The sequence below is a fragment of the Nyctibius grandis genome, chromosome 8, assembly GCF_013368605.1.
Source record: "Nyctibius grandis isolate bNycGra1 chromosome 8, bNycGra1.pri, whole genome shotgun sequence".
NCBI lineage: Eukaryota > Metazoa > Chordata > Aves > Nyctibiiformes > Nyctibiidae > Nyctibius > Nyctibius grandis.
Window position 1 is genome coordinate 23193367 of NC_090665.1, and position 24634 is coordinate 23218000.

General features: G+C 43.9%; 1 protein-coding gene across 1 annotated transcript; it reads right to left on the reverse strand.

Moving 5' to 3' along the window:
- Nucleotides 1-276: 276 nt before the first annotated feature.
- On the reverse strand, nucleotides 277-24398 carry LOC137666523 (von Willebrand factor A domain-containing protein 2-like). The gene is given in 14 exon segments (XM_068406603.1): nucleotides 277-410; nucleotides 1164-1286; nucleotides 4484-4677; nucleotides 4679-5030; nucleotides 5353-5377; nucleotides 5379-5935; nucleotides 7576-7631; nucleotides 8972-9040; nucleotides 9042-9158; nucleotides 20274-20383; nucleotides 21490-21560; nucleotides 21563-21622; nucleotides 23651-23725; nucleotides 24350-24398. Coding segments are annotated over 14 exon segments (1992 nt in total).
- Nucleotides 24399-24634: the final 236 nt, after the last annotated feature.

Here is a 24634-nt window from a genome sequence, read left to right on the forward strand (position 1 = left end):
AAAACAAAAACCCCACACAGCACTAGAATCTGGATGAGGAAATGCAAAATGCCAATAATAAATACTTAAACACAAATATTTACTTCAATTAAAAAAAATAAAGAGAGCACTGGGAAGCCCAGTTTGTGCAATGCAGGAACTGGGAATGGCCTCAGCACAGTCCCTGTGCTGGAGCAACTCAGTCACTGCCAAGGACAGGGGTGGCTTGCTGGATCATGCCTGCGAGTTGCAGCAAGGGTTCCCAGCCAGAGAACTGGAGCACTCAGCGCATCTGTGTCAGCGTCTCTGATCCACGTGCCTTTTGGTGTGCCGGGGAGCTCTGGAGAAGTGCTGCAAACCACTTGAACTCCGCTGCACATGGGAGTGGGAAGGAAGGACCAGGGGTCTCAGAGAATCACCCCGGACAGCTCCTGTTGCAGAACAGAAACACAGACATGGGATAACAGCTTTAAGACCAAGGGATAAGTTCATGCTCAGTCCATTACAACCCAACAAGCACCCACCTGGCCTCAGCTGACAGACATTAGAGGCCATGGGGTGGAAGTCAGAACTCCTGGGCTCAGGTAAAGAGCACAATACAAGGCGGGGGAAAAAAGCACTTAATTGAGAACTTCTCACCAGGGGCACAGGACCACCTCTAGGGAGACAGAGGCTCACCTCTCCTGGCCACTGCTCCCCTGCTGAAGAGGAGGAAGGCAATGGGGAGGCTTTTGCAGTACAGAAAGCACCGAAAGCAATAGAAGGTCACACTCCAACAGAGAAAGTTCCCTCCCATTAAAAGGGAGCCAGAGCTTTCCACCCTGGGAGTCAAGGAGGGTTTGTTTCTCCTAACAGCGCAGAGCGAAAAAAAGAACAGAACAGAGTAGAAGAAGACTATCAAAATCATTAGACCTTCCTGGGGTCCCCTCACAGTCAACTCGTTCAGTGAATGTGTAAAACAGGCACAGCTTCTTGAGAGAAGCCCTTGTTCCCTTCAGCAGCCCAAACATCTCCACCTTGCATGTGACACAGGCCACGTCAGCACCGAGACCCGGTCACCAAACAACTGTCCAAGAGTTACAGACACATCTCTGCTCAAGGGAGAGGTGGAGAGGTGGGATCCATTCAGAGGGGCTGGGCAGAACGGATGACATCTGCTGCGGTTGTCATCTGCTGATCCTTACTGCTCTCACAGTGGGGTCCTTCCCAGCCGTGGCATTCGCACCAATAGCTCCCAGGCCCACGGATGCATACGTCCTGGTTCATGCACGGGTTGGGTTTGCACAGGTTCACAGGGCTTTTTGCTTCTGCAATGAACACAAGCAGAACAGAAGGCTCAGGCACATCTACAGAGTATTAACAGCTAGGACCTGTATCCATCAGGAATGCAGCAAAAATAACAGCAACTATATATCCCAGACATCAGAAAACATCATCTAGGGTTAATGGGATGGGAAAACCACATTAACACGGCAGAGGGTGCAAGCTCACAATCATGTCTTGACACAGAGGACAAGCTCCTCTGCATTTAACCTGGAGAAAAGGGAGAAGAACGGCTTTGCTAAATGGTCTGATCTGGAGGCCAATATTCCTAATAAAGCTTAGAAGAGTGACATCACATTAGGTTGAATGCCAAAGAAAAGCAAAACGGAGCATCTTCAGAGCTGTGCAATGAACACCTGAGCACCTCTAACCCCTCCCAAATCCAGACACTGCCAGCATAGAGCAAGACACATGCCCTGCTCCAAGCAGTTCACAACCCCAAGCGCCACTAGAGTTCAAACCCCGTTTCACCCTGGAGAGGACCTGAGTTTACATCAGAGAGGAGCAAGGACAAGAAGCCAGATGAAAAGCAGGGATGGCACCAATGGAAAACGCCACAAGAAAAACTTCCGGGCTTTTTTCTAGGAGGTTTGACAGAAAAGCCTGCAACCATGGCCCAAGTTGTTATTAGTCCGTTCTGGTGAAGTATGTGACAGCTTTCCCAACCCACTTAACACAGCAGAACACAGCTGTCAGCAGGGCTGGCAGCATTTCATGCTGCCTTGCTATGAATGTGTCAGGTTAAGTAGCATCATCCCAGAGGAATTTGCTTCCAGTCTGCTGGCAACTCCATCGCAGCGTTGGTAAGGGTGTGAAATTCCTCTGCTGAACAACTACATGGTGTAGAGTCTGGACCTCCTAGCCTTGCCTTTTGCTCCACGGTAGAAAAAGCACACAGACAGAGTAGGAAAAGGGGGAGAAGGAAAGAATGTAAATTCTATCATTATCCATCAGGACAGTTACTGCAGCTACCACATGTTGTACTTGTTCTCACACATGGAGTTCACACATCAGCTCTCAACCTACACCTAAGATAGGCAAGATTATCTTTGAAATTCACTTTTTTGACAGTCATATCCCTCGATCTTTAGTTCCTGTTGATTTCATATGAAGCCAAGTTGGGTTCAACAACGTTTTTGTTGTCATGAGACATCCCAGATGGGGTCCTGCCTGACAGCGTATCCCCATGAACAGGTGCTTTCGCTTTCACCATAGGGTGGTAAAGCCACTGGCAACGAAAGCTGGAGGGACCTCTTGGGCCCACTACTTGTGTTCCAGGTGCTGGCTGCTCCCCAGAGAGGTTTCCATGGTGTTCTGCTCCACATGCCATGTTTCCACCACTTCCCTCCACGGCTGCCCCAAAGTATAACCTCGTGGTCCCTGTTCGGGGGAATCATGCTATTCCATCCAGACACCATTTCTCTGAACTCAAGCCTGCTGTTAACACAGCATCATCTTAAAAAAGCTTTTTCCACTTCAGGGATTATACCCTTTGATGATCCCAAGAGTCTATATTTCCATTAATCAGGTTCATATATATGTAATGCTTGTGATCTTTTCTCCTAGAGCCTGGATCATTTTTTTCTGGTCTTTTTTTCAGCTGAGCCTTGGAATAAATATGATATTTCAGGTGTCCAGAGGCAGGGTCTGTTTTTCACATACTTTTATCACGAGTCGTAAATTTTTTGAAGTCCTTTCACAGACAATGATTCTGTTATTGAGTCTTCGACTTGGAGTAGAAGACTGAATGAAGGGCTTATCTTTACATCGCCCTTGGTCCCACTCTATCTAGTACAAACAATGATTACCTGCACGTGAAATGAAAGCAGCAATTCAGTCTCAGGACATGATATGTCATTACCCTGACTCATTGAACCTTGGCGTCTCTTCCCCTTCATCCGTGGTGTTGTAGTTAATTTCATGGTACAGCAGATTGCTTTTATAATAACACAGCTGAAAATACCACTGCAATAGGAGCACGTTGAAAAGCTCCAGGTAGAAACCATCTGCAGAGCCTGCCAGTAGACTGGTTCCTCACCCCAAAGAGACGGTGCTGTAGTTCTTTCTAACCCTGAAGGAGCAGCTGGCATGCCCAGAGATGAAAAGGACCTTTGTGCTGAAGTTCAACATGTTTCTTCTTTGATCTTCCAAATGGGTTAAAACATAACAAAAGCAAATAGCTAGATGTTAAACACAGACTACTTTGAATGAGAAACAAGGCATGTCATTTTAACTAGAAGCACTTTCGCCACCACAAATGTCTGCAAACCAGGGCTGCTATCCTTTCTGAAAAGCTGACTTCCATCAAACACAGGCACTCACACTCAGCAGGCAACTGTTTCAAAGTTGGTATCAATTTTTTCCAGCTGGGGACTGGCCCTCAGGACTCAAAGTTTTGAGGAAAGTGCACTTTTTTTTTCCCCACAAGCATGAGCTTGTATATGAATATTTGAAAATTCTGCCCTCTTGAATGCTTTGGAGATAAGGATTTTGTCCTGCAAATAAAGTTAATCATAACTTGTCTGAAGGCCTCAATTTAACAGCTTGCAGGCTTCAAAATGGACAGATTATGAATTTAGGGTTAAATCCTGTGCAACGCAAACAAAATCTTGAGACCCTACTTGATAACTTCAGTAGCGGGACACTAAGGAAGAACAGGAGCAATGAGGTTTCAGACCCACCACCTCACAAACACCTGCGCACAAACCTGTTCAACAAGACAGCAGAGACCTCACTCAGGGACCAACACTGTTGGCTGCAGAAACGTGTCCCCTTAAGCCCCCCCCCTACAACGCTGCAGGACGTACAGTAATGCACAGCAAATTCTACAGGTTTAAAGCAAGGTCAGAAAATGAGCAAACTTCTTTTTCTTTCAGGGAAGGCAGAACCTAGACCTGGCAGGGCTGGAAAGAGCCAGTCACACTAAGCCCGGCCTCACCCACTGGACTGAATCTTAAGCTGGTTCCTACTCCTATAGGAACGCTTTGGACAATCGCCACATGTCTATGCCATAGTTTCCCCATCTGTAAAATGCAAAAGGTAATATCAAGCTCACTCATTAAAGCATCAGAAAACCTACGATAACAATGGCTACAGAAGAAAGTCCCCGCTACACCTGTTTTACAAAGTTTGCCACCAGCTGGTGGCACCAGCATAAAGAGCAAGGATGGCATCTTCTCACCTTCACAGATTCTTTCGATGATAAGGTCTTGGTAATGCCACAGGTCTTCATAGGAGGAGACGTGGACCAGGTAGTTGGGAGACCCAGCAACCCTCAGCAGCGTGTCCCTCTGTGCATCCCCAATGACAACCACAAACACTAAGATACCGTTGTCCCTCAGCTGCTGAGTTGGGCCAGCTGCATCCTCCACGCACGTTTGTGAGCACCACCACTGCCTTGTTGACACCAGGTCTTGCTCCTTTCTGCACTGTCATCATGTCACCATAAATATGCAGCAAGGCACTGCCAGCAGAGGCTGAGTACCTGAGGAAAGGCACCTGGTCGACGGCTTGGAGGAGAGCTGAATTGCTCATGTGGGTATCCAAAGCAAACACAGTGGGAGCTTTGCTGCCATAGACCACAAGGGCAATTTGGGTGACATCGCTGTTGATGCTGAAGCGCAAAAAGCTGCTCCTGACAAAGTCCTTCAGCCGCAGAAAGTTCTCCAGGCCAACTCCAGCCGAGGCATCCACCACAAATGCCAAATCAAGAGACTGTGCCTGGCAGCCTGGATAACAGAGTGCAAACACAGTATTTTTCAGAGTATATATGTACTCCTTTCTGACCAAAAAGCAGCAGGGGGGGAAGTGGTGGGCAAAATTCATCACTGCCAAACACTAACTGTGAAGGGTGATCTATAACCCTTTCACATCAACAGAAAGAGACCCTTCATAAAAAGTAGTGATGGAAGGTTAGCCCCTGGATCTCTGACTGACACAAAGAAAATAAGGACATTCATCCTTCTGTCCTTCCCTCCTCCCCAGGGGAGTTCAGAAGACCTTCTCATGGTTTGACAAACTCATCCCACAATGCCTATATCACAGTCTTACCTTCAGGATTGTCCACACTGCAGATTTCTTCTCTGCAGCTCTGGGATCCTGTTGAACAGGTCCTGGGGGTCCAAGTAGACAATTGTCTGCTGTGGATTGCCAGTCACCTTGGTCAGCTCTGCTCTCAGGAGGCTGCTGCCTACACCAATCAAGAAGAGATCTCGATCCCTCGCATACTTAGTGAGTTCTGCCACTGGATCCTGGGACTTGGAGTCAGTGAGCAGGACAACCACGCGTGGGAGGTCATCCTGTACATCTGCAAAGACTGGGGTGCTCCTAAAACCGTGCTGTGCAATGTACTGCAGGGCTCTGCCCATCAGGGTTCCTCCTCCACTGAAATTCAAAGCATCAATGCTCTTCATGAGACTGAATGCATCCTTGTGTTGGCCCACTGCAATGGGTATCCTGACATCGTTATCATACTGGGCCACCCCCATGTTCATTGGCGAGTCCTGGCCCATCACTGCTTGAAGCAACCTCTTGAGGAATGCTTTGTAGCGCAGGAACCCTTCCAGCGTGACCCCTGCCGAGCTGTCCATCAAGAAAAGGAGATCCACGCTGCACTCGAGGCTCAGCTTTGGTGCTGAAAAGGGAAACAGCAATTTGTCATGTGCAGGGCAAAAAGACAAGCATGCCAGCCACCTCAGCTGGGGCCTGCTGGAAGCCCTGTGGTGTGGAGAAGGGACATTGTGTCCAGTAACCTAAATGGTCTGCCAAACATGGCACTAGCTGGAGGACAACTGTGCCAGGAGTGCACTTTATTTTGGCTGGATGCCACATAAGCCTTTAGAGATGGGAAATATTTATGGGAGTCTGGGGGGATTACTGGACTTTTGGATGGCAAACTTCAAATTAGAAATGACAGCTCCACTCTCATAGTACTCTGGGGAAAACACTCCAAATTTCATTGTAATGTGGAGAAAGAGTCCAAGCACCAGACCTTCATGTATAACACCCTGAGACACTTTAAAGTGGGAGTCTTGATTCTGGGGGAAGTGAGTACAAAGCATTTTCTGGAGATTAGGACCTTCCTGAGTTTCTTACATTGAACCCCCAAATCAGGAGTCCCTCCTGGGCCCACGTGTGCAGGGAGGGGACCAACAGACATACTTAAGCGTTTCTCCTAGTTTCTCTGTCCTTCTGCTCACGTGGCACCTGCACTTAGAAACAAAGGCAGTCGCACCATGGCGAGACTGTCAGTATTGGTGCTCTCCATAGCCGCAAGCTTTCTGAGCAGCAAGACCCAGTCACCAGGCCTGACACCACCATAACCAGCACGAGAGAAAACTCAGCCTGTCTCCCAGAGAAGAGCCCAAAGGCTGCAGCCCAACCCTCGTTGTCCCTATGGACATGCAACGAGCACCACAAAGGCAGGACATGGCCAAGAAGAAAGGAGGGAGATGCTTACACCCTGCCAGTGTAAGCATCGCCATTAGTGGAAAAGGGGTCAAACTTTCGTCCATCCTGCTGCAGAGTTTGAACTAATGCAAGGCCACGTGCACCCTCACTCACCTCCATGGGAATTTCATTTTGGGAGGGCCCTCCAACAGGCAGCGGTGAAGAGAGCAAACCAGACTGCGACCTCACTTCACTTGCTTTGGAATAATGCCAATGAAGTTACATTCATGTAAATACAGAATTGCTAAGGTTCATGCAGCCCTTCCAGATTCACACCAGCAATTAAGGGATCAGAGTCTGGCCTGCTGCTTGGACAGTGTTGTACTGACAAAGAAAACTGTCATCTGAACCAGCAAAAGGATGGGGTTAAGGGCAGAACTCAAGGACCACAGCTATTTCCACAGTAACAAAAACAGGCTGGCAATCAGCAAATGTCAGGTTCCCTCCTAACTGATGATGTTCGTGGTACCAAGTGAATGCATGGAGGCATCTCACTGCATACTCCTCTAGCTGGAGAGCAGTGACTCCCCGCAGGCACTGGGGACCAGTGCAAGCCTCTGCCCCAGGAACACAAGCAGGTGAGGATTAACTGGCTTCTCAAGTGGAAGGAGAAATGATGGGGAGATATTTGAATAGAAAAGAACTCTGGTCATAGGTAGCCATGAGACAACAAAAATGGGATATAATATGAACTTCTTGCTAAGGATCACAATCTCTCACTCAGAACAAAATTTTTAGAAGTGAGAGTAAAAACTGGTATTTCTATTCTTTAGTTATTACCTTTCCTGCTTTGTAAATATAATTTTTAAAAAGACTACGTCCTACCTGGACATACAGTTTCGAAGCATCTGGATGGGTGTTTTATCAAGACTCTCTTCCATCTGAAACAGGAAGAACAAAACCTATAATGAATTTAAAGATTACCAAGGTACCTTCAAGGTTGACCTTACTGTGTTTTAAATGGAACAAATTTTCCTTTGAAAACACCATTTTTCCAAACAAGTATTTCAAAATAAGATGTCCATTCCGAGCGGGGTGGCAAAAGAAAAAAAAACATCATTTAATCAAATCTACTCTTGTTTTTTAATTCTACTTTAATGTTTTACATTTAAAGATTATGGATGGATTTTTTAAAGCTCAAAATGATTTTTTTTTTTTTAGTTGCTACAAAAGAGATGTTAAACTTTTTGCTCTAAATTGGAATGAAAAGAAAATTTTACAGCAGTGAGAATTTCTTATTCAACATTAATTATAGTATTTAACTCATCCAGCTGTAACAAATAGTGGACAAGCAAGGTTTAGGCTGGGAAGAAATACTCCGTTCTCAGCTGTGCCTCCCAGTGGGATTTTTCAACTTCCTCCATCATTTCCCTGCCCTAAGGCAATACAAAAAAAAAAACACCACCCTAGAGCAGGAATGTATATTTGACACACATAAGGCAGCAGCTAATGTTGGTTCCTGACAGTGAGATGATTTCTGCTTTAAACTTTCATCCCTGTTTATCAGTTTTCTATTTCTTTAATACCTGCAGCTTTACCATGCCACTAATCTTCCACTTCTCTACACTAGGGCTGCTCAAACTCGCAGCAATTGTGGCCAAAACTGACAGTTTTGGGATGCTGTAAGCAAGCCACAAGCTGCTCTGCTTTCCCACATTGGCTCCGAGGTACAAGTATCTGAAAATACTCACAGCCACTAGGACCTGTCTGGAATTGTCCATACAATCATCCCCCAGTATATCTATGCAGCAGGCCATCAATGCACAGCCCACACCTAGGGTGATTTTCAAACATTAATCTGACTGCCTGGTATTAAAACAAACACACAAAGCACCTCTTCAAAGGAAAAACAACCCCCCTACCAATTTCTGTACACCACCACTTTCACTCAGCTCTTTTTATCAGCAAAGAGAGCACAAAGCTGCCTTTCCCTTCACAGCTCATTTTTAAAGCATTTCTCCCGCTGCACTGACTGCAGTGACAATATTATTTGAAAGACCTGACGTGCTTTATTGATTTTCAGCTCCAGTCTCCTCTCCCTGGGCAAGAGGACATTTCCCTCATGCAGCTCACTGCCATCGACATGACAATGCAGCTCTTCATGTGCATTCCCCTTTTCTCTTTCCAAAACTCCTATCTAGCACAAGGCCATCCCTCACTTGCTAGACTTCCCATTTGGCTAGCTGGGCCTCCATTTCCAGCTCTGTGGCAAGCTTCCTACCTTGGAAACTTGATTCCCACTGCAAAAACCGTGATGTGTCTCTCCTTCACCTGCATTGCAGGCACTGCCCTGGGCCCTTCCACCAGAAATGATGATCAGGACTTCAGGGACACTCGAGTTTCTGCTACCAGGGAATCCCTTGCGGAGGATGTACTTCAGAGCCTGACCTGTATTTGTGCTCCCACCTCTACAAAGAGGTGAGACAAAAATCAAAAAACAGAAATCAAAGCTCTTTTCCCGACATTGAATTTGCCACTTGATTTCCAAATGTCCGCCCTGGTGGGGTAGTGGGGAACTTAGCATATTTCTGCCTGTTGCCACAGAACACATCCACAGAGATGTCTGGTCTTGCTATTCTTGTCATCTTCCTACCCATAGGTCCCATCTATCCACCCTTACCTCCCTCCTCTCCAACCCAGAGTAGTCTCCAGAAGACTTTTAACACACAGCAGAGCGTTCCTGCAATTGGAGAAGGAACCAGAGCTCTCAGATATTTGAGTTTTATTTCCACCTTTGACAAATGTTTTAACTGCTTCTGCTTTTCCATCTGAAAATTGCATTCACTTCTTTAACAGTTGTGTGGAAAAGCTGTTTTACAACCACTTCTTGTATTCCAGTCAGAAGCACAGCACAAGTGGGCAAAATGAATGAAGACCAGCATCTCAAAGTGTTTTCCTTTCTCTTGACGCATAAACGTGCTACAAATTCTTGTCATCTATCATCCCTTTCCCTCCATGGGACCTTCTGCTGTTCTTGGACCAAAGGCTAATGCAGGCAGCTACACGTCCCAGCTTGTAACCGAGAGTCTGCAGTCCAGCAGCATGCAGAGTCCTTGCCTTTTTCTCCCTGGCTGATCCACAGGTTGATTTGGTTTTCTACAGAAAGTCATTTGTCCATCCAGTAGTAAAGTTCCTGAAAATACAAATACTGAAAGCTTCTTAGCGTATCCCTGGAAACTCAGAAGGATTGAACACAAGGCATGCTTTCTTCAGGGCTTCACCAGTACCTTTTGCACTAAGACAGATAAACATCAAAAAAAGCGGCCTGATGCTCCAATTGTCTAAAACAGAGGCTAAACTCAAAAGCAATACCCTCACATCTGCTAGGTTGCTTGCCAGCGGTGCTGGTATGATAGTGAAGGTGCACCAGCCACTGATGTTCACACAAGCTGTACCCCTTACTTCTCATTTTGGAGAAGTGAACCAGCTACCTCAATTTTTTGACAGCCTTTGAATTCTGCCCAGGAGAAGGAAAGGTTTCTGAGGTAGAAAGCGATTAGTTCAATACTCAGCAATCCTCCCAGTGGCAAAGTACTAAACCCACATGAGGACTCTGATGCCAAACGGGGCACATTCCAGTGGTGACATTAAATCAGCAGGTAAAATGGGCTGCTGCTAAGCGTTAGGGAATGGCAGACCAAGCCTTGCAGCTGTGCAATAACTCCCAAGGAAAAGCAACCCTGAATGCAATTTTAGTAGAAAATAAGCTACAGCTTACCAGAGAGCAGCTTCAGTCAAAGATGCTCTAGAAATCCTGAGACTCATTTCTTGTGAGATTATGAAAAAATGAGATTTGCTAACTGCTGGACGCCTCCTTAACCTAAGAGCCTGACTGCCCTGCTGAGCCCATAGATACTGGAGCTGCCTGTTTGAGAGGTATGCTGCATGTCAGCACAAAGCCGGAGGGCAACCTGCACTGCAAGTTCTTCAGCTGTTGTCACCAACTTTGATCCCTACCTACAACACATTATCTCTTTTTGTTGATGGAGGGCTAAACATTTGCTTACCTCAAAGGGATAAATCCTGTGTGGACAGGAGTCTCCCTCTTCCTTTCTTGGTCATTCTCCATCTGCACAATGCAAGAGGTCTGTAATGTGCCATCCCCAAAGGGCCATTCGACACCAGAGAGAGCCCAGCTCACTGGGAACATACTCTAGACCTGTTGATAATTAAGCCATTAGATCCAAGGAGACATTTCCAGCTGTCTTCTCATTCTGCCCAAGCAGCTGTGCTACAAATCACTTCCTATGATTGCCTTTTAGGGCTGCTTTTACTGCCCTCCAGAGCAACCAAGGGGAACCAAACCACAAGTGATACCCTTTCTTGGAGGCATCATGTTCTCCTTGATACAAACACACCCCATTTGCTTTCTGAACATCCCTCCTGTTCTTTAGCATCTGATTTGTGTGTTTTAGAAAAGCATTTGATCATGCCCAAGTTCATTCTTTTCTGTCTACTGTCTGATTTTCACAGACTTCTTAATTCAGTATCTGCCAGGCCCTTTTGCTTTGAACTTGTTTCTTCAGGTATTTCCTCTTCTGCACTCCACCATTTCAAAGCATACTCAACAACCGTGTGTTCATAGCATGTCCAAATCTGCCTTTTCCTGACCAGTATGTCAGTAGCTGTCAGACACTTCAGTGAAAAGTGCTGTGCATGAGGGAAAATATATTGTGCATAGTCAGGCTGATGACTAAATCTTGATGAACTCAGTAAGGTGAGTTGATGTGAGCCCTGAGGATTAGAAAAAGTTAATAGAGTCTGTACCAAAGCTCATTGGTTCCTTATTAATTTGCATTTGGATGTTCACTGGGTTTTGACACAGCGGATGTGTGTTTAAGGCATTACTCCAATAAGGATTTTCTGAAGCCAAATGAGATGTGGACTTTACCTGCTGCCTTTCCTCAAAAACAGCACTATGAAGGTTTCTCTCCTGTAACCAGACATGGACTTGTATGAAAGAAATTGGTAAAAAATTTAGCTTTGGAGATCAACACCAAAATTTGGTTGAAATTGGCCAATGAACTCAAAAGCTATTTGGACGAGATTCACAGAGAGAGACTGGCAGTCTCCAAATGTTAAAGAAAATTGGCAGAGTCCGGGTCTCTAGGTTTGCTGGTTTTATTAACAACTCAGAGTTGGACCACCACCGCAGTGAATGGTACCTGACTCAAATTCACTACCGGTTTATATAGAAACTAATAATCAATTACATCATAAACATTTCATAAGCTTCTGTTAATAATCCACTAACTATTTCAATTCCTCTTTCTTCCTTCATCAAGAGTCCACAAAAGTCCATTCTTTTCTATTGTTTAGCTGATCTTTATGTTCTGGTTCCGCTCCGACTCCGGCCGACACCCTGTCCTCGATATTCTTGCTGTGATCGGCGTCCTTAATGTTCTTGCCGTGATCAGCGTCCCGTCCTGATCCAGGTTGATCAGAGTCCAGTTCCCACCGCCAGTGTCTCCTAAACATTCAACCTTAAAAACAACTGAATTTATGTTTAAAACCTTATCTATACTAATTTTTATTTCTAAGTGTCCTGTATTTCTTTTAAGGTAAAGAAAAGGTTAACCATACATCCCCTTTACTAAAATCATCAGAAGGTAATACTTCTAGGCCTACTCCTGCTTAGCTACTCATTAAGCTTTGATTGATGATTTCTTCAGTCCTAGGTCAGGATTACACAAGGAGCTTTGAGAACAATATTCATGCATTGTGAAAGCCCACCTGTGTTTATTCAGATAGACTTATATTAATTATTCTATTCACTATTCTATTTCACCCCTATTGATTCTTGTCTCTCTAACTCATAAGAACTTTTACATTAATTATGTGAAAATTTCTATAACAATTCCCTCCTTTTGTTTTTTATTGCATCCCTGCAATTATTTGTATCTCCATGATGATTCTATTTTTGAAGCAAAGGAAGAAAAACATCTCACACAGCACTGTCCCAACACTAGTACAATCACAAGGACAATAATTATAAGCAAGACAATTACAATCAGCTTCTTTATCCATAAGGCCAAGTCTGGGAACCAAGATGTGAGCCAAGAGAGTGTTTCAGTAAATCCCCATGAGGTGTCGTCCCTTTCTACCTTTTGCATCACAGAACTCACTTCCCAAATTTTGTGCAAATTTTGAGTAGTTCTCCTGATCGGTCTGTGTACATACAGCAACTATCATTTAAAACTGTACACACTCCTCCTTGTGAGGCTAATATCATATCTAGAGCCATTCTAGTTTGAATTGTGATTTTAGAGAGCTCTGTAATTTCCTTTTGCAATGTCAGAAATCCGTGCATTGAGGCATTGGCTAATTTTTCTATCATCTCCCCAGATATATTTATTATTGGGTTTTTTCCAAATTGATAAATAATTCCTCTGGGCTCAATCTTTGGATAGCTACATGTAAAACTGAGTTCCCCAGTCTTTGTCTCAATTGCTATAAAGAAGCCTGCAGATCACCAAGAATAATTCTTATAAAGCACACGAGAGGCATTGGTATTGAAATCTTGGTAACGAATAGCAATCTTACACAAGGTGAAACAGCAACATTTACAGATGGAAAAAAAAAAAAAAGGAACAAACTAAATATTTCATCTTTCCTCGGGTTCCTTGCGGACATGAGAATGATGGATCCAGGTTTCTTTCCCTGCAACTTTGACAGCATAAAAAGAGAAGTTAAAAGTACAACATAGGGTCCTTCCCATTTTGGTTCAAATCTATTTTTCCTCTTAAAGTTTTTTATCAATACTTTGTTTCCTGGTTGAATATTATGTACTTGTATCTCAGGAGATCCACCTCAATACCAATAGGCATGCTTTCGCATTTCAAAGAAAGAATTTTGTAAATATAGTATATATTGTGTCACTCGTTCATCTCCATCCAATAAACTTTTTTTTTTTTTTTTTTTTTTTCCTGGCAAATAAGTGCCTGGAACAGCCAAAACTCACCCAAACAATATTTCTGCTGGCAATAACCCAACAGGTTGTCTGGGTGTGTTCCGAATGTCCCACAGAACCAAATTCAAAGCCTCTGGCCATTTCAACCCTGTTGTTTTACACACTTTAACAATCTTTTCCTTTATGGTCCTGTTCATTCTTTCTACCTGTCCAGAGGACTCAGGGTGATAGGGTGTATGTAAGTTCCCTGTGACTCCTAAAGCATTATAAACTTGGAACAGAATCGCTGCTGAAAAATGAGCTCCTCTATCCGAATCAATTACTTCAGGAACTCCATATTGGGGTATTAACTCTTTCAACAGCGCTTTCACTACAGTTTTTGAATCATTCTTTCTTGCTGGGAAGGCTTCTACCCATCCTGATAATTGATCTACAATCACTAACAAGTATGAATACCCCATTGCCTTTGGCATTTCAGCATAATCACTTTGTAATCCTTGAAAAGGAAACACCACGGGCGGTCTTTTACCTTGAGGTGGCTGAATCCTAGTGGTAGCATATTGTCAGCAAAGTTTACAGCTTTCAGTAATCCTTTTCACTGCGGAGCAGACTCCGAGTGCAGCCCACAGCCGTTGAATTCTTTGTGCAAGTCCCTCAGGTCCCCCATGGCATTTTTCATGGAACCACCGAACAAGAGGTAGTAAATACCTTTTTGGGAGTAGAGGCTTGTTGGCCAATGTCCATTGTCCATCCTGTTGTTCCGCTCCAAGTTGTCTCCAAAATTTCATTTGTTCTTCTGGAAGAGCCTCATACATCTCTTCTGCACTTGGAAGCCTGTCAAGTTTCTCTGCTGCACACAAAACTGCCATAATAAGATGAATTTGTTTGGCTGCAGCTTTCGCAGCTTGATCAGCCAAGTGATTTCCTCGCGACAGTGCATCTTGGTGGTTTGTGTGAGCTTTTATATAAATTACTGCTATTTGTGCAGGTAACTGTATAGCTTCTAAAAGTTCACGTACCTCCTTTCCATGTGCAATGGTTTTTCCAGCTGAGGTCAAAAATCCTCTCTCTTTCCACAGGGTACCTGTAGCATGACAAACTCCAAAAGCGTATTTAGAGTCTGTATAAATGTTAGCTTTTAAGCCTCTTGCTAACTTTGCAGCCTCAGTAAGTGCTATGATTTCTGCACCTTGTGCACCCACAGCACTAGGAAGAGGATTAGCTTTTAACACAGTTTTTTCTGTTGTTACTGCAAAGCCGGTATACCTTTTTCCTTCTTCGTAAAAAGATGAGCCGTCTGTCAAAAGGTTGATGTCTGGGTCACTCAGGGGTTGGTCTTGAAGATCATTGCGTGGTTTACTGGATACTGCTAATACCTGGGTACAGTCAGGTTGATCTTTTTCCCCTTCAGTCGGCAAAGGTATTGAAGTGGCTGGATTCAAAGTATTGTACCTTTGAAGTGTGATGTTGTCAGCCAAAAGTAAAACCAGTTCATATCTATGTGCCCGTTGCGGTGAAAGTGATTTTTCTGCATATTGTTTCAATAATATTTCAACTTCATGGGGTACGCATACGGTTAGGGGATGTCCCAGCACTATTGATCTACATTTTTTCTACCATTTCTGCTGCTGCAGCTACTGATTTTATACAAAATGGTGTTCCTTGTGTAACTGGATCTAATTGAGCAGAAAAATATGCTACTGGTCTTTCATGTGGTCCTAAAGTTTGGACTAAAACTCCTCTAGCATTTCCCTTTTGCTCATCAGAATATAATTTGAAAGGTTTACTATAATCTGGTAAACCTGAAGCCGGTGCTTGCATTAAGGCACCTTTCAGAGTTGTAAAAGCTTTTTGCCTCTCCAGACCCCATTTGATGGGTTGCAATTTTGATGGAGATGCTCGGTGACCTTTTACAACCAATTTATTACACAAATACCGAGTGTCTGTAACACAATCCTTCCTTGAACAATATACTAACAATAACTCATCTACATATTGTATCAATTCAGACTTACACAGAAAAAACAGATCAGCCAAATTCCTTTTCAAAATTTGGGAGAATATAGTTGGTGAACTTGTAAATCCCTGGGGTAACCGAGTCCAGGTTAATTGTTTCCCTTGCCAAGTGAAGGCAAATATGTGCTGGCTTTCCTCAGCCACAGGTATGCTAAAGAAAGCTCCAGTCAAATCCAATACAGTGTAAAATTTTCCCCAAATAGGTATTTGAGTAACAATCAAATTTGGATCAGGTACTACTGGATGGGGAACAATTACAAATACAAATCTATATTCTGGATCCCCATCTTTGTAACTTTGACATTCTTTTAAAATCCCCTTTTCCAAAAATGATTTTATTTGTTTTCCAATACTTGGGATAGCTTCTGCCACAATTGGGTATTGTCTAATAGACGGGGGAGTCCCTCCTTTTGTTTTAATCACTACAGGTTCTGCAGATTTTAATGGTCCAATATCATCTCCAGAGAGACTCCATAATTTTTAAGATACATTCTTTAACTCTTTTGGGATTTTAAGCTCACCTTCTTGAATTTCTATAGTTTGCATTCCCATTATGATCAATCAAATTCCTTTGGGAGTTAAATCTATGCATGTTTCCAATTCCTGTAATAAATCTCTCCCAAATAGTGAAACAGGAGAAGTTGGCGAAATAACAAATCAACCTCATATCAAACGATCATCAAAAACAATAGGAAGGGGAAGAGAAAGCGGCAACTTCTCTTCACCCAAAATTCCAGTAACCTTTACAAATTCATCAGATAACTGTGACACATAAAAATTTAACAATGATAAAGTTGCACCAGTATCTATTAAGAATTTAACAGGAATGCCATTTACCTTAGCTGTGATAAGTCCCTCGTTATCTACCTTAATCCCAGAGTCCCGATCCATAAATTTCTCAGCGAGAATGTGGACGCCCCGGTCTTTCCGCTCCGTCTCTCCCACCATTGTTGGAAGGTGGTCTCAGAGGACAACACCGGACGATGTGCCCTAAATTACCACAGTAAAAAAAAAAACATTCCAGAGTATCAGTTCGAGAGGGAATGAATCTTTGTCTTCCTTGGTCTCCCCTTCCACAGCCTTGTGGAAAACCTCTTCTCCTGCCGCGCTGGTAATTCTGAGTAGTTGCGGTGCCGAAAGGTTGATCTCTCTCTCTCTCGCTCCTTTCTCTCTTTTCTTTGATCTTGTTTCTTTTGCTCTTCACTTCTCCCATCATATACAAAGGTTGCAATACCAAGAATCTTTGTGAGGCTTTCACCTTGCCACCATGGCATATGTTTTTTGAAATATTTATTAATATCAGGTGCAGATTGATCCACAAATACACTGATTGCAAGGGGTTCCTGAAAATTGTCCCTTGTCATTTCTCCATATTTCAGGAGAGTAACTTTTAACCGACTCCAGTAATCACTGGGATGTTCATCAGGTTTTTGCCTACATTCCATTACCTTTGTCCAATTAGTAATTTTTTTTTTTTTTTTTTTGCCAGCTTGCCGAACAGCCTCCACCAGTTGCTGTAAGGCTTCTCGTTGGAGTCTGGCGCCATCCTCAGTGGCCAAATTCCAGTTTGGGTTTTGATCGGGCCAGGGCTGTAGCCCTTGAGTTTGATCTCTTTGTGCAATTTCCCGATCCTTTTGTAAGGTTTTTTTCCTCTCTTCTGCTGTAAAGAGCTCTCTCATGAGGGTCTTTACATCATTCCAATTTGGAGAATAATCAGTAAAATTGCCAGATAGCATCTCAGCACATTTTTCAGCATCCTCTCTGATGCGTGGCATTTTGATTGCCAGTTTACTAAGTCTCCTTGTTTCCAAGGTTCATGTCTCACAACAGGTTGGACTGGTGGAACCTCTGGCGGAGCTCCAGGTCCAGCTCTAGGGTTTGGGATGTATTCCAACCTCATGGGATACATGCCAAATCCCTTGTCAGTGAAAGGATTCGATTTCTCCAGCACGGGCGCTGAAGGAATGGAAGGTGTCACTTGTTTAGGCTCTTTTTTTGCCTTTCTTTGCATTTGCCCAATAGTACCAAATATACCAAAAATCAAGATCTTGACTCCCTTCATCCTCGAGGATTACCCTTAAGAATCTCAATTTATGCGCATCAAAGGTCCCTTTAAAGGGTCAGATGTCTCTAGGTCCTCCACCTCGGACCCTAGTTAAAAATGGCCATTCTTCTTGACACAGCAAAATAAATCTCTTTTTCCCACATGTCCCGGTCAACGGGATTCTATTCCAATTCTCCAACACCTCAGCAAGGGGCGTCCCCCTTTCAATGCTGGGTCCAATTCCCATTTTACCTTTTCCTTAATTTCCCGGGTTACCTTTGTTTCAAAAAAATTCCTCAGCAATTTTAAACACACAGGCTCCTAGTGTCTGAGTATACCCGCTCCCAAGACCACCAGGTGAACTCACCCTTGTTGCCGGCAATTAGGCGTTGGAGACGGGAATGCTCAGAGAATCAGAGCAGTGTCCTAGAGTCCCATCTGGGGTGCCAAATTCTGTTAAAGAAAATTGGCAGAGTCCGGGTCTCTAGGTTTGCTGGTTTTATTAACAACTCAGAGTTGGACCACCACCGCAGTGAATGGTACCTGACTCAAATTCACTACCGGTTTATATAGAAACTAATAATCAATTACATCATAAACATTTCATAAGCTTCTGTTAATAATCCACTAACTATTTCAATTCCTCTTTCTTCCTTCATCAAGAGTCCACAAAAGTCCATTCTTTTCTATTGTTTAGCTGATCTTTATGTTCTGGTTCCGCTCCGACTCCGGCCGACACCCTGTCCTCGATATTCTTGCTGTGATCGGCGTCCTTAATGTTCTTGCCGTGATCAGCGTCCCGTCCTGATCCAGGTTGATCAGAGTCCAGTTCCCACCGCCAGTGTCTCCTAAACATTCAACCTTAAAAACAACTGAATTTATGTTTAAAACCTTATCTATACTAATTTTTATTTCTAAGTGTCCTGTATTTCTTTTAAGGTAAAGAAAAGGTTAACCATACATCCCCTTTACTAAAATCATCAGAAGGTAATACTTCTAGGCCTACTCCTGCTTGGCTACTCATTAAGCTTTGATTGATGATTTCTTCAGTCCTAGGTCAGGATTACACAAGGAGCTTTGAGAACAATATTCATGCATTGTGAAAGCCCACCTGTGTTTATTCAGATAGACTTATATTAATTATTCTATTCACTATTCTATTTCACCCCTATTGATTCTTGTCTCTCTAACTCATAAGAACTTTTACATTAATTATGTGAAAATTTCTATAACACCAAATAAATCACAGATGCTTCACTTTAGTCTGGTGCTGCCTCCTCTCAAGTGCTCTCAGCTCCATGTCTAGAGCACAGGGCTGAAGTCAGAAAATACCTCGCTGCCCAAAGGCTCATCAGAAGCACACCAAGGAGCCTCTCAACCAAGATGTCAAACACCCCGTATTTTCAGAAGCCAATTGTAATCCATCTGTAACTATTTTATCTACTTTGAAATGTCAGCTTTTCATTTAAACTAGCCAAGCACAAGGTCATTATTTCTGTTTGATCTGTCAGCATCCATGTGTTGTCATCAAGGAATTTCAGTGCCAGACACCAAACACTGCTTCACTTTCTCTGCTCTCACAGACTTGTAAGCAACAGCCAAAGAGGAGGAGTGCATCTTGTTTTCTGTTTTTTCCTGTAACGTTACACGAGATATTTTCTTGATTTGATAAACTTATCAAAAGCAATACAACAAAATCCAGCCAATTGATCTTGCTTGAAAAAGTCAAACATGACCACATTTACTTGCAATACGTACATCATGCTGAGAGCAGCAGACATCCATGGAAAATGTTGAGCTAACCTTTAGCCCTAAAGCAGATCAGCTAAAGAAATAGCAGACACTTGCAGACCATCCCAGTACTTCATCTATCATCAAAACAAGTGTTATTTTGGGGTGGTTGCCAGATCTTGTGTAGATCCACACATATTTCTCAGAAATGAAAAGTTTGGATTTTGAGAGGCTCTAAGGATAGTGCTTCTTTGGGCTTCTGGCTCTGTTTCCTGACGTGGTGGGAAGACATCCAAGTCTTAACATTCAGGAAGAAAAAAGATTTCCATCTGAAACCCGATCCTCTTGAATTCAGAAGACATACGTGCACAGATATCTAGGGACCAGCAACGCTTCACTACCTCATAGGACAAAGGAAATTGTAACCACCAAAAAACGAAGATGCACACCACTGTCCTGCCTCTGCTCAGCCCTGTGAGAATGCCACACTTGATTTTCCCCAGAAGGATGTAATCCGCTGCCTGGCACAAACTGCCAGAAAAACCTGCCAGGAGGCTCATGGAAAACTCTCCCCTATTTACCATGTTATAGTGGGACACCGAAAACTTTCTCCCCTATCAACTTTCACGGACAAAGACCAGGTTGCACATTTTTAGTGGACTGCGGATTACGGACCACAGACAGTGTTCATCCATCCCCCTCCCTGGGGGCATCACGTTGGCATATGCACAGCAGAGACTGAGGTGTCTGGACCTCAAAAAACTCTCAGTCCAGATATCACTCACAGCCCAGAAAAAGAGAAGAGCAGTAAAATAAGCTGACCTGAGCACAATCCTCTTGATTCTCTCTTTCACTTCTTCTTTGGTTAGATACGAATTCAGCGGGAATTCAAGGTGGGGAGTTGAGCTAAACTGTATCATTCCCGTGCGGACCTAAAAGAAAAGGTTAAAGATTATGAAAGGTGCCTGTGAGAGTTTTACACTTTTGATCAATTTACAGATTTGGGAGCACTATATTGAATCGAGACAAACACCATTTTGCACGTTGAGCCCCCGGCAATCAAAATGAACGTCAAAAAAAAGAGCATAAACCACAGCATCACCTATATAGACTATAAACAAGGCAAAAAAGTCCATCTGCAAACAGCGGGAGCCTCTGCTGCAGTTACAGGCAGCTCAAGATCTATATCCATTCAGAGCAGCTAGTAGCCTCAAGGACGGTAAGTTTATAAATAACACCTTTTATGCCAAGACATTTATACACCGTGCAGGCAATCTTTCCATTACTAAAAGCAGCTCCCTCTGGCATTGAGCACAGTAGGCAACACAAACCAATTATTTTTTCACTACCTCCTCTCAAACCACTTTCTGTAGTTGAAAATGCCTGAAAATGCAAGCAGACTAAATTGTCTGCATTGGGCAATACATCCAGAATATTTCACTGAAGCTTTACAAGAAGTTTTATGGAATGTGACAGCTTCAAAGGGGAAAAGGCTACTGATTTTCAGTCCAGTCTATGCGAGAATTAAGAGAAAGACTAAGGAAAGGATGGTATTTAAAGAAAAAAAAAAACAAACCACCACCAAATCTGTAAATATTAAATGTCCAAATTCTTTTGCCTAAGCCTACATTGCAGTTGGTTCCTAGATGCAAGTCTCTACTTTCAGTCAATTTAGTATGAGCCACGAAAAGTGAATGCCCATTTAACCTGAGCCACCCAGCATCTTGCTAAGCCTCGCACATGCACTTTGAGTCCTTACCATCATTTGCCCAAGCTGCGGAAACCCCCACAAGAAAATCTCTCACCTGAAAGATTATGTCTTTTCTGAAGACCAAATGGAACTGCTTAAAATCTGTGAAGAATCAAGAAGTGTCCTCTAACCCCACTGCTTCACAAACCTCCACTGCATCTTTCTGAATAAATACTCTGACTCCATGGTAGCTGCTAAGTTGAATTTTGCAATTTCACTCAGCACGTTATCACTGGCCTTTCCACACATTGCCAAGCTGCTTGAAACTGAGACATTCCTGACACTCACCCTGTCTGGATGGATGTCCAAGGCATCACAGAGCTTGCCTGCGAAGTGCTTAGACCTTTCAAAGCTTCCTTTCCAATGCTGTAGCAGCCGTCCAAGAGGAAAAGGACATCTAATGAAGCAGAACACTGCATCACTAGGAGAAAGAGATATACACTGTGAAACTGCACTTCATTAGTCCCACTTTCTGGAAGCAGTCAGCCAAGAGCAGAAAGCCCAGACAAATGGACTTGCCGAGGACAGACTGGGGCAGCCCAGTGTTCACAACCCAAAGCCCATGTGCACTCCTGCTCTGGCCTGCAGCAGCACCTGTTCAGCCCTCACAGTCTGCAAGACTTTCACCTGAGATTTCACATCCCCAGCCTGGTGTCAGCAGGTCAGTGACAGCGTGAGAGCAACAACCCCAATGAGCTGATGCAGTGATACCATTAACCGCAGAGAGAGCTGCTCTCCCATCGAGGACGTGGCGGGGTGAGCAGTGAGGAGAGGCGGCCGTGCCCGGCGGGACCTGCAGCCTCTCCCAGTCAAGCCACGGAGGTGTTTGCAAAGTGTACAGAGTCCCACAGAGCCAGATGCATTTTATCTGCAGCATGTTTTTCAAAACATGCTCTTATTTTTCTAAACACAAACTCTCTGAACAGCTCCGAGGCACTAACAGAAACACTTTTCACAAAAACCTGCCTTTTATCCCGTCTTCAGAGATACGTCCTTGTATGACCCCTGCCTGCACGAACATGACTGCTCCCAAGTACAAGTTCCTGAGGTGCGGTGGAAACCCATAATTTCACTGACAAACAAACAAAAAAAAAAAAAGAGGAAGTCTGCAGACTCTGAAGAGATATTTTCAAAGCACACAGAAATTTTGAAGTCACCTCTGCAGCATTTACCAGAACCAACTTCAAGGGAAACTGAATCCAGAAGCTCTATACAGGCAGCAAGCACACCAAAATTTTAAAAGCCCTTTGGACCCATGCCCTTTCTCTGCCCCCATTATCGTCATCATTTTATTATCATTGCTTTTTTCCAAATCAGTCCTGCTAGCAAAAACCTGTCTTTATAATTAGGGTTTTCTAATACCAGACTATGAGGGAGTGAAAGTTGTAAAGCATTCCCTTCTGGGTCACTGGGTGTTCTCATAGGGCAACCAGTCTTGCCCTAGAGCACTGCATTGGGGACGAGCTGGAGCACGGCCTCCTTGCCAGCACTGTCCTGGCTTGCCAGCCTTGCCCTTGCAGCTGATCTGAACATGGAGATGCAACAACCTGGGTGCTCGCCCACAGCCGCTGACCATGGCTTCCTGCCTAAGCACGCACAGAGAAAACTGCTGCGCCCCCATCCCAGTATGGGCTCAGCATGGAGAAATGGTCTTCAGGTTGCTCTGCAGTGCAGCAGTACAAGGAGTGGGGATCTCCGTATTGCAGCTGCACAGCTGCAGCAATGCAGGTCCTTAAGGAGACTTGTAAGCAGGACATCTGCAGCCCACCGAAGGGCTCTTGGTCATGTGCATCAGTGAGAAATGTCCAAACGCAGCACATCAGGATGGAAAGTCTGAGCTGAACACATGGTGCTATGGGATGGGGCTGGAGGGCATGCCTGGCATAGGAAAAAATGTAATTTATCATTTGACAGACAAACAACAGAAAATAATGGCTAGCAGGAGAATGCGTGATACAGTTTATGGGTAACCAATTGCATGTACATCAAGGGAGCTGTAGGGGAACATGGTCTGCTGGCCAGCCAGAGCCCAGTCATCCCTTCTCACCACATCGTGGCTGGTGACGGCTTTACAGCCTGAACAGATCAGCCACCAGAGGTCTGATCATGAATCAAGTCTGCAATTAAACATGGCTGCTTAAATCAGGATTGCTTGAAACAAGCTCTGAAGGAACCGACAGAAACACCAGCTGGTTCGCAAATAGTCTGGGAAAAACAGAGTAGGTCGGCAACCCAGCAGAGCTAATACCAACCAGGGGAAGAGGCGGGCTAGGGCAGAAGCAGCCACAACGCTGTGCTTGCCAGAGCACTGCTGGGGACTTTAGGGACTGAATAGGGTCCAATAAACAAAGAATATAATAATTAAAAAAAAAAACAAACCACCAAACAAGAAAAACAAAGAAAGAAGAAATTCAGAAAGTAGATGACTTGCTTTAAAAAGCAAACTTACACTGGCCAGCAGCTGAGATCTTGCCAATCATCTCCTGGTCAGCATGAATTCCTTGTATACCCAATGCCAGCAAAACTGTGGGATCAAACTGATAATCACCCATCAACACTAGAAACTGCCTTTAAAAAAAATTACACGCAGGCTAAAATGTGTAGCAGCAAAAACTGCTGTTTTGTTGCGTAGATTTCACACTTGTAAAAAAAAAATTTGGTGACACAGCACAACAGTGTATCTATGGGAGGAAATTCCTTCTAACAGGGACACAGCATGAAAAATGCCAAGGACCCAACCCCAGCACACAGGACAGCCCCTCTGCTCACCACCTGCAGGGAGCTAGGCCAGGCTTAGGCTCCAAAGATTACAGTCATAAGCACTGGAGGCACCAAATAATTGCACTGGAGAAATTTATGAACTTTTACTATCATCATAATAACATCAGCTTTTCCCATATCAATGTCATATACACATTCCCATATCAATTCACATACAAATGTCACATGTGTTTGGATTCTCAAAAAAGCTTTTTCTCCAGGTATTATTTTCCCCCCTTCTGCACGAAACTGTTTCAGAGGTTTATCCATAAACCTCCCAGAGAGGCCCCGATTCAGCTCTTGGTCCTGGGAACGAAGAACTCCAGCCAGAGACAGGGAAGCATCCAAGACAGAAACCACTGATACAAAACGATGACTTCAAACATACTTTGGGGAAGCAGGAAAACATAGATTGACTCAAATGACAAGAGGCTCATGGTGACAAATCTGAAAGAAAAAAAAAAGAAAAAAAAAGGAGAGGAATATTAATCCAATTCCTAAAGCCGGTTTCTTCACCTGCAGCTGACCATCTCCTTGCTGGTTGTCTCATGTGATGAGTTCAGAAACATTTGGTCTGAGGGAGAAAAGCAACTTCCACCCTGAGGAGAAGGGTGGGAAACAGATAGATGGAAAAAAACATGAAAATTAAGGGAATGACAGAAAAGGAAGTCTC